A 15,479-nucleotide genomic window follows, 5' to 3' on the forward strand; every position below is an offset into this window, starting at 1 on the left:
TTACCAAGGCCTACCCACCCACCCTATTCCCTTAACCCCATGCATTTACCCCACTAATCCTCTTAACCTAGACATCTTGGGATACTAAGAGGCAATTTATCATGGCCAATTCACCTTACCTGCATATCTTTGGACTGTGGGAGGAAACCCGGAGGAAACCCATGCATACAAGGGGAGAAAGTGCAAACTCCACACAGTCACCCGAGGCCAGAATTGAACCCGGGTCGCTGGCATTGCAAGGCAGCAATGCTAACCGCTGTGCTTCTATTTAGCAGAAATAATGCGACATTTATGCTGCATTAGAAAAATTGATGGTTTTAATGCTGCACAGTCTGCTCTGTATCATTTCTGATTCTGTCGCTTTGTGACAACACACAAACGCTGCACTTGCCCACTGAATGAGGAAGGCTACTACAATATAGAAAGAGAGAGCCACCCCACCTGCTGGCAGCTCAAGAACATGGCAATGTTTGAAAGTATAATATATCTTCCAACCATCACTGGAGGAAGACACTAACTTCAATCACATCATAAAGCTTCTGGAGGCAAAAGCATTCACTCAATTGCTCCTCTGCAATTTTGTTGAAAGCGCAACTGATATCTGTGCCCATGCTTTAAGTTACAACTCAGTAAGAAAAATTATCTTCACCTCCAAGAGCAGCTCGTGCCTGTAATCATACAATTATAGAGTTCCTGCAGTGCGGAAGAAGCCATTCAGCCCATCGAGCTGACAGAGTATGTTATCCAGGCCGAATGTCCAATCTTACCCCCGTAACCCCACACATGGCCAGTCCATCTGACCTAGACACCTTTAAAGTTTATTTATTAGTTTCACAAGTAGGCTTACATTAAAACTGCAATGAAGTTATTGTGAAAATCCCCCAGTCACCACCCTCTGGCACCTGTTCAGGTACACTGAGGGAGAATTTAGCATGGCCAATGCACCTAACCAACATGTCTTTCAGATTGTGGAAGGAAACTGGAGCACCCGGAGGAAACTCACGCAGACACGGGGAGAACGTGCAGACTCTGCAGATAGTGACCCAAGCCGGGAATCGAACCCAGGTCCCTGGCGCTGTGAGGCAGCAGTGCTAACCACTGTGCTGGCCATACGCTCTTTCCATTTAAGAGTTTTGAATTTTCCCCATACTGTGGGAGAAAACTGGAGAAAACCCATAGAGACACAGAGAGAATGTGCAAACTCCACACAGACTGTGACCCACAGCTGGAATTGAGCCCGGGTCCCTGGATTTATGAGGCAGCAGTGCTAACCACAGTGCCATCCATTAACAGCATGGTGTTTTTTTGTCTGGTGAACAAATCTTTGTATTGATACCTCATCTTATCACATGTTTTAGTACGTGTCAATGAACATCAAAACCAATTGATTTAATAGTGGAGTGGTTGAAGTGAGTAGTATGGGCTTATTTAGGAAGAAACTAAACAAACATGTAAGTAAAAGGGTTATGCTGGTAGACTTAAATGAGAAAATATGGGAGGAGGCTCAGGTGAAGCATAAACACTAGTATATACAGGGCTGAATGACCTGTTTCTGAACCATGTATCCTATGTATGTTGTCTAGGGAAACACAATAGTCGGGGTATCCCCACCAAGGTCACACATGGGTTGAAGTTGAGTCCAGCACATTAAATTGTGACTCTTTGCTCTTTATTTTAGATTTGTTGAACATGGAGAATACAAAGACAATCTGTATGGAATAAGTGTGGATTCCATTCGTACAGTTATGCTAAAAAGAAAGATTTGCTTACTGGATGCAAATCCTCAAGTAAGTTCCTTGGTGACTGTTGCTTTCCATTACAACCAAAGCCATTAGAATGAGGCAGAATAATTCAGAATGCTCTGTGAAAATATATCTGCCTAGTCAATGAAACTTGAAAACACATTTTATTGTAAAGGAGCTTATTACATTGGAGAGCCACCTCTATAATTATCATGTTTCACATTCACTCCATTTACGCGCAGGAAGAGCAAGGGCACCCCAACCAGTATTAAAGCTGTGCACCTACCTGGGAGTGAGCCTATGGACCAGCAATAGCATTTCCATTTGAAGGTGAAGGGTTTGCGACAAGCAGGCCAATTAGTGATTAGACTATGGAGCTGAATATCTGTGGCCTCCATGGAGACATGCGTGGAGGTCAGGGATTGTGGGGTGGGAGGCTGCCAGGAAAATAGCAGAGGGGGGAGCCATATCCTGATGGCTCCCCTACACATTCCCATTCCCAGGGGCAGACCAGGGTATGGATTCATTGCCTGTTCCACAAACGCAGGTAGTCAATTCAAACAATTAAGACCACAGTTAGGGGCAAACTTTCAGGCTGGCTGGCATCTTGCCAGTGCCAGAGTGGCACCTCACCACATGGGGAAGTCAACAGCTCAAAGGAGGCTGTGACCCTGAGGGCCAATACCCCATTGAAGGAGTTGAAAGAGGGAAAGATCAGGCCTCAAGAAGGCAGCTCTTCTGTGTGAACCCACCCCCACCCCCACCCCATGCCTGGCAAATAGGGGCTCAAGACCCCAATTTGGTCCCATCATCAGGCCTCCAAAACCCCTGGGAAAACCCTGTCAATAGTCTTTAAATACTGGGTTGATGTCCAGAGGAGGTACTCAATACTGATCACAGAATCACAGAATATTATAGTGCACAAGAGGCCCTTCGGTCCATCGAGTCTGTACCGACACATGAAATGCTCTGACCTGCCTACCTAATCCCACTTGCCAGCACTTGGCCCATAGCCTTGAATGTTATGGCAGGCCAAATATTCATCCAGGTACTTTATAAAGAATGTGAGGCATTCCGTCTCCACCATCCTCGCCGGCAGCGCATTCCGGACCATCACCACTGCACTTTAGGGATTCTATGACTCTAATCTGATGAGTGCAAAAGCTACACCTCCCCCCGATCCTTTCATTATGAAGTGTAGGTGGGGCTTTTTACCCTCATGGAATTCCTGCAGTGCAGAAGAGGCCATTCAGCCCATCAAGTACACACCGCCTCTGTTGGAAGAAGATATTTTGAGCTTAAAAACCATGAAAGAAGCCAAGAGAAGATGATCTGAGCCAATCACCTTTAGTAAGTGCCTGAAGAATCTCATGCAAGATGTGAGTTAGGACTTGCCCTGAAGCAGAACCTGACAGATGGGAAAAAAATGTACCTTTAGATCGCAAGTGACCGATGTGATCTGATTATTTAAATTACACAGGAAGTTAAATCTAAGGACAACACAGTGGCACAGTGGTTAGCACTGCTGCCTCACAGTGCCAGGGAGCCAGGTTCGATTCTGGCGCTGGGTGGTTATCTATGTGGGATTGGCATGTTCTCCCCGGGTCTGCGTGGGTTTCCTCCGGGTGCTCCAGTTTCCTCCTACAATCCAAAGACGGGCTGGTCGATTGGCTATGCTAAATTGCCCCTTAGTGTCGGGGGGGGAGTCGCAGCGTAAACATGTGGGGTTATGAGAATAGGGCATGGGTCGAATTGTTGTCGGTACAGGCTCGATGGGCTGAATGGCCTCATTCTGCACTATAGACGTTCTTTGATTCTAATCTAAATGATCAGTTTTGTTAAGGAAGATTTTCTTAGTGCAGAAGCAAACTCAATTGAGGGCGGAATTTTACAGCTTCGTCACAGCAGGCAGGGACCATAAAATGTGGCAAGTCATCCGAAAGTCCATTGGCCTTGGCGGAGCGGAAAATCCTGTTGGCAGGAGGAAAATTCCAAACCATGTGTTTCAGTCATTATCTCTGTGTTATCACAGGGCATTTATAAGTATCAACTTGTCTCAGTTGGTAACAGTCCTGTTCAGGGGAGGGTTTAAGGTAAGCGAACAGACAGAGTAGGGAGCAGGGTATAAGTTCTGTGCGCACACAGCTTTGACAAAAGGTCATCCAGATTCAAAACGTCAGCTGTTTTCTCTCCTTACAGATGCTGCCAGACCTGCTGAGATTTTCCAGCATTTTCTCTTTTGGTTTCAGATTCCAGCATCCACAGTAATTTGCTTTTACTTCTGGTTTGTTGGCTAACATTATCCCCAATTAGTGTAAGCAAAAACAGATTATCTATCGGTTATCTGTCTCATTGTTATCTGTTGGATCTTACAGTGTGGAAAGTAGCTGCATTATTTGATGCTGCATAACAGAGTTATTCATTATTAAGCATTTTAACTTCATTCAGAGAGAATTGGTAAGCTGCTAAATAAAGATAAGATCTTTGTCTTAACATCTTGGATAGAAGGATGTTTTGCATGGATATAATATCCATCGCACAGTTATATCTCTTCTATAATTCTCATTTGAGTGTAAGGAAGATGCTTATTTTCTGAATTTACAGACAATCAAAAACCTCAGGACTGCAGAATTTAAACCATTTGTGATACTCATCAAGCCATTTCTTCAAGAACCAAAGGCCAACGCATCAACAGCCGAAACATCAGCAAATAACAGTCTTAAAGAATTGGAAGTAAGTCCAATCAGTTCAAAGTTCCATTTAAAGGTGTTTTTGTCAAGAATTTTACATTAACTTTTGCATGGTGGCACAGTGGTTAGTACTGCTGCCTCACAGTGCCAGGGACCCGGCTTTGATTGGGTCATTGTGCGGAGTTTGCACGTTTTCCCAGTGTCTGCATGGGTTTGCTCCGTCTGCTCCGGTTTCCTCCTACAGTTCCCGAAAGGCATGCTGGTAGGTGCATTGGCCAGGCTAAATTCTCCCTCAGTGTACCCGAACAGGCGCCGGAGTATGGCGACTAGGGGATTTTCACAGTAACTTCATTGCAGTGTACCATGAGTACATTGTGACACTAATAAACAAACTTTTAAAAAAACTTCAAAACTTGTGCATAGACATGAAAAAGAATGGGAGAGGAAAGAAACAAGGAAGCTATCTTAATTTTCATTCCATCAAAGTCAAGCGTGCATTTCGCTGCTAACTCCAGAATATAAGCTTGCTGCAGGCTAAAGCGATGTTTGTAAGATACTTGCATGTGATCCATATAAAAGAATCACTTGATGATTCAATTAATTTAATCTCCAGTATTCAGTCAGATTTCAAACCCAGGTGTAAAGCAATATTCTTCACTGTTTACAAATCATTCACTACCCTTTGTGGCAATGGCAATATACTCGTGTTGCTAACAATGTGAATGAGTTCCTGAGCATGGGGGAATAGAATTAACAGAAATGTCACTAAGGTGGCAAGATTGCTGAAAACTTATTTAATTGTGGCGTTTTCATTTTTTTAAAGTATTCCCCGATAGCTTATTTTGCAAAGTCATTACTCGGATAGCACAACGTCTTGCAGGTGTGTCCATGCAGATGTCCGACAGAGCATCTTACCCTGGCCCTATCCCCAGAACCCCACACATTCACCCGCTAACTCTCTTAACCTACACAGCTTTGGAATGTGGGAGGAAACCGTAGCACCCGGAGGAAACCCACGCAGACACGGGGAGAATGCACAAACTCCAACACAGTCACCCAAAGTTGGAATTGAACCCAGGTCCCTGCCGTTGTGAGGCAGCAGTGATAAACACTGTGCCACTGTGCTAGGCCATTTCAGGGGACATTTAAGAGTCAACATTACTGCCATGGGTCGGGAGTCTCATGTAGGCTGGGATATGAACTTACGTCACCAGAGATGGGCCTTGGAATTACAAGGCAAGTGATATTGCCACTAAGTCTCTAAATCTTGCCCTTGGCTGGAACACTCAGCCAGGAGGTCCACCTCCAAAAGAAGGGCCACCACAACTGAGCTGCAATCCTTTTGTATGATAAGGTATAAGTTCTCTGTGCACCTCTCTGGAAAGCAGCCTGCTAGACAATAACAATCACTCTAATCATGGTGAGATGTTAAAGAGATCTTTACATATGATTAGACAGGCCCTAAGTTTTCCGGCCAAGTTTAGTCTGTACCTACGATATTAGTATAACAACTTCACGCTGTTTAATGTATTCGAACAGGGAGGTGATGGCCTAGTGGCTTTATCACTAGACATTAATCTAGAAACGCAGCTAATGTTCTGGAGACCCGGGTTCGAATTCCACCATGGCAGATAGTGGAGTTTGAATTCAATAAAAATTATCTGGAATTAAGAATCTTGATGACCATGAAACCATTGTCAGAAAAACCCATCTGGTTCACTAATGCTCCTTAGGGGAGGAAATCTACCGTCCTTACCTGGCCTGGCCTACATGTGACTCCAGACCACAGCAATGTGGTTGACTGTCAACTTCCCTCCAAAGGCAACTAGGGATGAGCAATAAATCTGGCCAGCCGGTGATGCCCATGTCCCACAAATGAATAAATTCCCATTTTGGGGAAGATGTGTGGTGAACCAAATTTGCTGTCCAATTTTTACAGAATTGCTGTCAGCCTCACTGTTATTTCTATAGCAAACCCTGGCCTCTAATAACTGTCTGTGGTACCTATATGGTTGTACTTGCTAAAGGATTGAACGCCAAAACATTGAATGTATTCAAGAAGCAGCTGGATATTAGCACTTGGGGCAAATGTGATCACTGGTTATGGGGAGAAAGCAGGATTAGGCTACTTACTGAGTTGGACGAACTGTCATGATTGTAATGAATGGCAGTACAGGCTCGAAGGGCCAAATGGCCTCCTCCTGCTCCTTCTACCTTCTATGTTTCTACCTCCACTTCCAGTGAGATTCCCTATATTTTTTAAAATTCAATTTCTGTATTCGAAATGGTAAAAACAATAAACAAGATCTGTTCTCCAATTGCAGGAAGACAAGTATCAGGAAATGGTTCAGTCAGCGGCTAATATCGAACAGCAGTACGGACACCTCATCGATAAAGTCCTGGTGAAAGGTGATCTTCAGACTGCATGCAGTGAATTGAAAACAATTCTGGACAGCATCGAAAGGGACTCGTTCTGGGTACCTGCAAACTGGGTCCGTTCGTAGCTGTACCAGGCCAACATGAGCAGCAGAACATGGCACCATCTTCTGATGTTCAAACAGGTGCAACTGGGGTGGTTTGAGATAAATTTAATTGCTGAAGTTGGCGACAGTTTATGCACGGGATGAGCACATGTACAACAGCAGTGTACTCCACTCAAGAACTGAAAATTGAATTTCTGCATTCTTTTGCTTATTGAGATATATGCTGTAAAGGAATCTATATAAATGACAGAACCAAGAACACAAATTAATTCATATGGCAAAAACAGTAGTTCTGATGATAATGCTGAGGATTCATTTTAACTTCAATACTAACCTTTGGGGGACTTTGGTGAGGGATATTCGCTGTGTGTACCTGGAGTAGCAGAGTATATTCTTCAGCAAAGACTTTGTGACTTTCACTCCACCCAGCACCCAGAGAAATCTTCCTCCGGCTGAATCCTATCAAGTCAAAGACAATAGAGCGGATTTTATGAACTTGCACTACCAGCAAGTAAGGCATCCCATCGGGCATGTTTGATTTGACTTATTATTGTCACATGTATTGGTATACAACGTAAAGTATTGTTTGTTGCACACGATACAGACAAAGCATACCATTCATAGAGAAGGAAACAAGAGAATGCAGAATGTTACACTTATCGATAGGGTGTAGAGAAAGATCAACTTAATGCGAGGTAGGTCCATTCAAAAGCCTGATTGGCAGCAGGGAAGGAACTGTTCTTGAGTCGATTGGTACATGACTTCAGACTTTTGTAGCTTTATCCCAATGGAAGAAAATGGAAGAGAGAATGTCAAAGTTGCGTGGGGTCCTCGATTATGCTGGCTGCTTTGCCGAGGCAGCGAGAAGTGTAGACAGAGTCACTGATAGGAGGCTGGTTTGTGAGATGGATTGGGTGTGCACTCATAAGATCAATATTTACAAAGAGAATGTAAGTAAAACATAAGTAAAATTGCTGAAACACACACAGGCACAACTTATCAGATAGGCACTATGCATGTTGCCAATTTTGTTAAGAAGAATCTTTGTGACAACCAAGTAATTTTTAGAAGATTAAATATTTTTAGGGTTCAGTGAATCCCCTGTTTTTAACCAAATCCTGTTTGCCTCTACACCATTCCATTGTATCGGGAATAGTTAGTTGCATTTTACATGTACAATCTCCCTTCATAATTAGCTATCCCAATTAAAAGGAATTCCTCCCTGCAGCTGAAGCTGGGCATCTTCACTCATGAAAAATCGTTGAGTTAAGGAGGCTTCCGAAAGAATTATCTATATTCGATAGTTACTTCTGCAGCCAGCAAAGCCCGCCAACCAGTTCTAATTCCGTTACACCCATATTTTGGCTAAAATTTGAACTGCAATATTCGTGAGCAGATATTTTGTAATGAGAGGTCACTAACAGTCATTCCATTCATAAAATACTTCCTATGAAAAGCAAAACCCTCTGGCCACAGTCAATAGAGAACTTGGCATTGAGGGAAGACATTGCTAAAAGTATTCATCATGACGAGATAAGCTGTTTCCTTTCCAAGAGGATCAGAAAAACGATGAGAGGCGAAGATCTAAAATGGTGGAAGGCTAAATCAGCTGAGATTGCAGTTTTCTACATTTACTTTACCTTGTTTCCAATCTGGATCTGGATCAAAGCAAAATGCCAAACCGTCACTTTGTCTTTGAAAGCTCTGCTGTTACCAAGACCAGTCATTAATGAACCTTCTTGGAAAGGGTTTCTCTGGGAGAAATGCAAACAACTTGACAACAATTCACACCTGCAGAATTGAAATTAATTCCATTAAAGGGGGTGGCACAGTGGTTAGCACTGCTGCCTCACTAGGTACTTGGGTTTAATTCCGGCCTCAGGTGATTGTGTGGAGCTTGCACATTCTCTTCGTGACTGTGTGTTTCCTCCAAGTGCTCCTCCCACAGTCCGAAAGATGTGCAGGTTAGGCAGATTGGTAATGATAAATTGCCTCTTAGTGTCTGGGGGATTAGCAGGATAAATGTGTGGGGTTATGGTGATAGGGCCTAGGTGGGATTGTTGTCGGTGTAGACTCAATGGGCCAAATGGCCTCCTTCTATATTGTAGGAATTTGATGGCTGTATGATTCTAGAAATTTTTACCTAGTGATTGTTACAACAACTGGGTGTAGCGTCAGTGTTGTATGACAGATTGCCCAATGAAGACCACCAGCCCCCTTGGAATTAAGCACTCGTCCCCCTCCCCAGCCAACCACCACCTAATAGTCAATTTGAAGTGATCAGCATTTTAATCAGTTGTACATCACTCCATCAATAGACAATTGAGTAGCACATTCCTTATTGCACTTTTCCACAGTAAATTTCATCCTCCCTTGTGGAAAATCACAAATGTCAGCATTTAGTTATTTGAATATATTATTAGAATAATAATACAGTACAATAAAAGTCAAAATTAACCAAGGAATTAATGTTTTCACTGCAAACTACGCACAAAAGCATATCATTTTCCATTGTAGTTGAGTCTTTCTGATTGCATGTAAATACTTGTTTTAAAGCTTCTGAAATCTACAAAATCAGTCCTTCAGAATCCTGAACTGAACACATGTACAATCAATGAACTGCACTTAATTTTTATTTAAATTCCAGTGCTTGCCACTAAATAAAGCTTGATTTACAATCTGTGCTATTAATGGGCCTATTAATGGTGCTTAATTCTCTGAAGGGAATCAAAGTGAGTATTATTTTAGGTGAGTCCTGGTTAGCCACGTTGTAAGTTTTATTGCTCCTCAACCCATGCAGCTTCCTGGCATCGATTGTCAGAGATCCTGGGTACAAACCTCAGGCACTCTTAGGGCCTGATTTTACCATTGTGTTACACTTGTTTTCGGGCACGGAAACATGGTAAAGTTGGGTGAGAAGCCATTAACACGATCCGCACCTACACAGATGCCCAATTTACCAAGGTCCAAGAATGGCTGCCGTCTGATTCACGCCCAGATGGGTACAATGGCAATTTACATGTATTTGCATGCATTTAAATTGAATTAACAAACTGCCCGCCCAACTTTACCAGCATTTCCCCCTTTACCATCGTGTTCACACGTCCAGATTGGGCGCGAAACAGACATGCTCGGCAAAAGGTGGGGGGAGGACAGATTGCTTTCTGGTGAGGGGAAGGGCGGGAGAAGGGAGGCCCGGTCACTTTCTGGTGGGGGGAGGGAGGCGGATCAGATGTATCTCTGGTGGATGGGGGTGAGGGAAGAGGGAGGCCCGATCATTGTCTGGCGGGGGAGTGGGGGGCAAAATCATTCTCGGGGGGCAAGGCCCAATCATTCTTTTGGGGGGGGTGGGAGGCCCAATTGCTCTCTGGGGGGAAAGGGAGGCCCGATCATTCTCTGGGGGAGGGGTAAGACCCAATCATTCTCGGGGTGGGGAAATTAATCCTATCCCATCACATTTCTAATTCTGATCATTTCTGTTATAAATGCTACTTAGATTATATTTCACTTGCCATGAATGTTGTTGTTTTTCCCTTACACCAGCAAGTTCAGAAGGATCAGAAATTATCTTATTACCATTTCCCAAACTATCTTCCAAACTTGGAAATGCAGCTCTTAGAAGTTACTACGGATTGGCTGTTGTTAAACACAATTGCAAAGGTTGTTGAATCAAGTGACGTTTATTTGTAAATGTTTCATTACACAACTTCAATAAAGGTCTGGATATGTACCTTGGTGGATTTTGGAGGTACAGGCAGCAGGGAGAAGGGATTCCACAGCTATAATAGTGCAAGTGCACTTAATGAGTAAAACTGTCAAAGTACCCAGCTGTGAGTATGTGAAATATATTGGGGGGGAGGCCAGATGGGTGGGGGTCCGCTGCCATTCTGTGGGCAATCGGTGGGGGGCTGGGGGAAAGGGGGCAGATGGTCACGATTGGTCTTGGCAGCGGGGGGTGGGGGTGGATGAATAAGGGGAAAGTTATGTTGTAAGGATGGGGGCGATGTCTTTGGGGGCCATTGCTCCCGGGCCGCTTTACCCACTTTTTGTGGTCCAGGAGCGATGTAACAGCGGTGCAATTTTCAAATTTGTTTTCTAACTATTCAAGCGCAGTTCAAAGCTCCAATCGTTTCAGGGGCGCTAAGCCCCACCCTGAGCGCAATTCAGACTGGCGATTTTCTTTTCAGGCTACATGCGTATGGGGCCACCTGAAGATTTCCAAGTTGGATCTGAACTGCATCCAGATTCAGCACTTAGAATAAAAATGGTAAAATCAGGCCCTTAGTTGACTTGGGTATAAACAGCACTAGATGCCATACATAATCTGATACGAGGCCTTTAATGACCTGTGCACAAGGAGAAACCAGCTTGCAATCGTCCTGCAAGTATTTTCTGAAGTTACAAACAAACAACTTGGCAATTACAGCAAATCAGAAACAAGCAATTTTTCTAATCCTTCATTTCCTTACATATTCACCAATTAAATCCTGGTTTATCGGTCTTTCTCATTCGACGAAAAACTGGCTAATCCTTCATTTGCATAGAGTGTTCCCATATCTCGCCTTTGGTGTGTGTTATGGAAAGATCTGTCTTGCTCACCCTCTGGTGAAGGCTGAGAAACAGATCGTTATGGGGCCTACACAGATGAAGATTAGCCTGTTGACGCTGAATAGCAGACACTGACCCTTTTTGAAGGTCTGATAAACACTTTCCATTACTGTACAGAGAAAGCACAAAGCTTTAATGTGAACATTTTAACTTTCACACAATTTAGCTTCCATACTATGAAACTTCAATCTGAACATTTTAACTTCAACACGAACACTTCCATCTAGAAGGACAAGGACAGCAGATTCATGGGAACACCAATGCCTGCAAGTAAGTTCCCCTCCAAACCAATCATCCCCCTGATTTGGAAATATATTGCTATTCCTTAAAAGTCGCTGGGTCAAAATCCTGGTATTCCCGCCCTAATGGCATTGTGGATCAACCCACAAAACATGGACTGCAGCGATTCAAGAAGGCAGCTCACCACCATCTTCTCAAGGGCAACTAGAGATGGGCAATAAATGCTGACCAGCTAGCAATGCCTATGTCTCACAAATGAATTTTAAAAATCCTTCCAATAAAGTGGCAACCAGAACCATACCAGGCCAAAAACAGATAAGATGGGCCAGCTGAAATATGCAAGAAGGTACCTCCAGTGACATACTTGGTGGGAAGTGATTCCAACGCCAGAACCTACTCTACTGATTCAGATCTGGTATAAAAAGCACAACAACCTTTCATCTCCTCACCAGTATCTTACGTTTAATCCCAGTGGAAGACTAACTTGTATAAAGATCTCATGGTTAAAAAAAATCCATTATGATTCAATTTGAATCAGAGGTCAAATCTGGTGCTCAATTTGATAATGAGCACAAATAATTCTTTAAAGTAGTGAGTGGTTCATGTACTATCTTCTGTACACATCCCACCCTTTACCTATAGCTGGGAGGCTTTTACTGCACAGGACAATCTGGTGTTAGGTTGAAGATTTGTACATGGTCCAATCCAGGATAGCAAATACAGTTCTCATTTTCTCTACACACCGCATGCAAGAAAATACATTCATTTAAAAAAAAATCTGGGATTGGAATTTTAAGCTTTAACAGTCTCTCTGGGCAAATGTGACAATTTAATATTGTCGGTAATTGAATAAAGAAGATATTTCAGCAGTGGTAGTGAGCTAGTGTAACTAAATTCCACACAGATGAAGCACTGCAGTAAAATACGCAGCACTAACTGCCACCATTTATGATTAATATACAAAGCTCCCACAGTTAGTACCTCATCAGGATGATATCACAGGGCTTATCGACAATAAGTGTCGATGTTTTACAGCAAACACTTGTAATCATTATATCAGTGAATGGTAAGACACTAGGAAGTTCTGTGGAAGAAAGAGATCCTGCTGTGTTTGTCCATTGATCTCTGAAAATAGAAGGGCATGTTAATAGGGTGGTGAATAAGGCATATGGAGCACTTGCCTTTAGCAATCGAGGCATAGATTACAAAAGCAGGGAAGTCATGTTGGAGTTGTATCGAACTTAGGTGATGCCACAGCTCAAGTACCATGCGCAGTTCTGGTTGCCACATTATTGGAAGGATTTGTTTTATTCATTTGTGGGACATGGATATCGTTGTCTGGACAGCATTTATTGTCCATCCATAATTGCCCCTGAGAAGGTGGTGGTGAGCTGCCTTCTTGATTCGCTGCAGTCCATGTGCTATGGGTTGACCCACAATGCTGTTAAGGAGGGAATTCCAGGATTTTGACCCAGTGACTGCGAAGGAACGGCAATATATTTCCAAGTCAGGGTGATGAGTGGCTTGGAGGGGAACTTGCAGGCGATGGTGTTCCAATGTTTCTGCTGCCCTTGTCCTTCTAAATGGAAGTGGTCGTGGATGTGATTGCATTGGAGGGGGTGCAGAGGAGATTTACCAGGATGCTGCCTGGGACGGAACATCTAAATTATAAGGAAAAGTTGGACAGGGTTGGGTTGTTTTCATTGGAGCAGAGAAGACTGAGGGACGACCTGATCAAGGTGTACAAGATTATGAGAGACATGGACTGAACAGATAAGGAGCAGCTGTTCCCCTTAGTTGAAGAGTCAGTCACAAGGAGCCACAGATTCAAGGTGAGGGGAAGGAGGTTTAGGGAGATGTGAGGAAAAGCTTTCTTACCCAGAGAATGGTGACAGTCTGGAATGCACTGCCTGGGAGGGTGGTAGAGGCGGGTTGCTTCACATCCTTTAAAAAGTATCTGGATGAGCACTTGGCACACCATAACATTCAGGGCTATGGGCCAAGTGCTAGCAGATGGGATTAGGTGGGTGTTCAGGTATTTCTAATTGTCAGTGCAGACTTGATGGGCTGTATGATTCTGCACTGTATGATTCTATGATTGAGAAAGTATCAGTTCAAAAGTTCTTCGACTAGTACTAATACCAATCAACCACAAGCACTCTGGGAAAAGTGACTGCTTGGAATAAGCCGCGCAACACACCGTACGATATTCTACTTATTATGGAGCTACTTATTTTCAAGGCAACATTGAAATGTATCCTTTAACATAGCCAACAAATGATATCTGCAGCAAACTACTGTCACTTTCTGTACAGTTACCATCTAATCAAACAGCGGAAATTTCACCTAGAGGGGTTAGGTTTGACTTTGGGCAGAATGACCAATATGGCAGCAGCTCATTAAATGGGCAGGATTTCCAGTCTTGTCTGCTGTGAGCGAGAATGGAGAATTTGACATTCCAGCCAAAACTCCATTCGCTTCTAGTAGCACCCGAAAATCCCAGCCACAAACAAGAACAGAGAATTTTGACCTTTATTTTGAATGAACATGCTATTACTCACTGTTACAGTTTCCCCCATTTAGTGTATAAATGGTGTACTGCAGCTTAAGTTGAAGTTTATTTATTAGCGTCGCAAGTAGGCTTACATTAACAATGAAGTTACTGTGAAAATCCCCAAGTCGCCACACTATGGCACCTGTTCGGGTACACTGAGGGAGAATTTAGCCTGGCCAATGCACCCAACCAGCACGTCTTTCAGATTGTGGGAGGAAACTGGAGCACTCGGAAAACCCACGTAGACAGGGGGCAAACATGCAGACTCCATACAGACAATGACCCAAGCCAGGAGCCGGGTCCCTGGCACTGTGAGGCAGCAGTGCTAACCATTCTGCTACCTGAGAGGTTAATTTTAGAAGCATGCAAAAGCCCACCATTCACAACAATCGCAGATGTAAAAATATTTCCCATGATACAAAGAATGACTGGAAAGTTTCACAATGGAGAGATGCGCTCTTTATTATGTGGATGTTTCTTTTCAATGAAGTTGGAACATCACATCTCCCCTGCTGTTCTCCAGCATCTTCAGCGCAATCAGTGATTATCTATAGCAATAGAGATTGGTATTAATCACATAAATAAAACCAAAAACGTGCGAACAACTTAATTCAATGAGTATTGTATCACAGATGGTGAAATGCAAATATACGTCTGATTTGAATAAAAGCTAAACATCTTATCCAATTGTTTGTATAACTACATGGTGCATTTGTCAGTGCCAAGATAGGCACATGCGCAGTGGATCCCGTCTGCTGGCCTCCCGATGGCTGGCCAGCTCAATCTGGGGCTGGCCAGCAACTGGGGCCCCACACCACCACCCTACTAACACTCCCCATGGCCCATTCACTGGCCCCCCCGAACAGGTCCCTGCCCAGCCAGACCCAACCCCGTCTCCAATCCCAACTGCAGAATGACAGCGGGACCCCCCCCCACCCCCATCGATCGCCCACACCCCCCCTTCTCCCCGGAGGCCTTACCCTCCCCATCAAGCCTGGACCCCCATTAGGCACTGCCCACTTTGCACTGTCCATGCACAATGAGCAGAGCCAAAATGCTCCCTGGGCATTGTCGATTGGGCAGTGTCGGGGGCACAGGCTGACACTGCCAAGGAGAGAATACCCAGTGGCCAGCCCACCCTGGCGCCTGACCCTGGTGGGGG

At 43.9% G+C, this 15,479-nt stretch overlaps 1 protein-coding gene across 6 annotated transcripts in view; it reads left to right on the forward strand.

The window, feature by feature from the left end:
* Window positions 1-9,575, forward strand: part of mpp3a (MAGUK p55 scaffold protein 3a) — a 73,370-nt gene extending 63,795 nt beyond the window's left edge. For all 6 annotated transcript variants that reach the window (XM_080213568.1, XM_080213572.1, XM_080213571.1 and 3 more), the window contains 3 exons: window positions 1,679-1,787; window positions 4,347-4,475; window positions 6,757-9,575. In XM_080213568.1, the coding sequence (XP_080069694.1) occupies window positions 1,679-1,787; window positions 4,347-4,475; window positions 6,757-6,936 (418 nt within the window). In that variant the 3' untranslated portion in view covers window positions 6,937-9,575. The remainder of the gene's footprint in view (window positions 1-1,678; window positions 1,788-4,346; window positions 4,476-6,756) is intronic.
* Window positions 9,576-15,479: the final 5,904 nt, after the last annotated feature.

This window comes from Carcharhinus amblyrhynchos, chromosome 27 (assembly GCF_965287045.1).
Source record: "Carcharhinus amblyrhynchos chromosome 27, sCarAmb.v2.hapA, whole genome shotgun sequence".
NCBI lineage: Eukaryota > Metazoa > Chordata > Chondrichthyes > Carcharhiniformes > Carcharhinidae > Carcharhinus > Carcharhinus amblyrhynchos.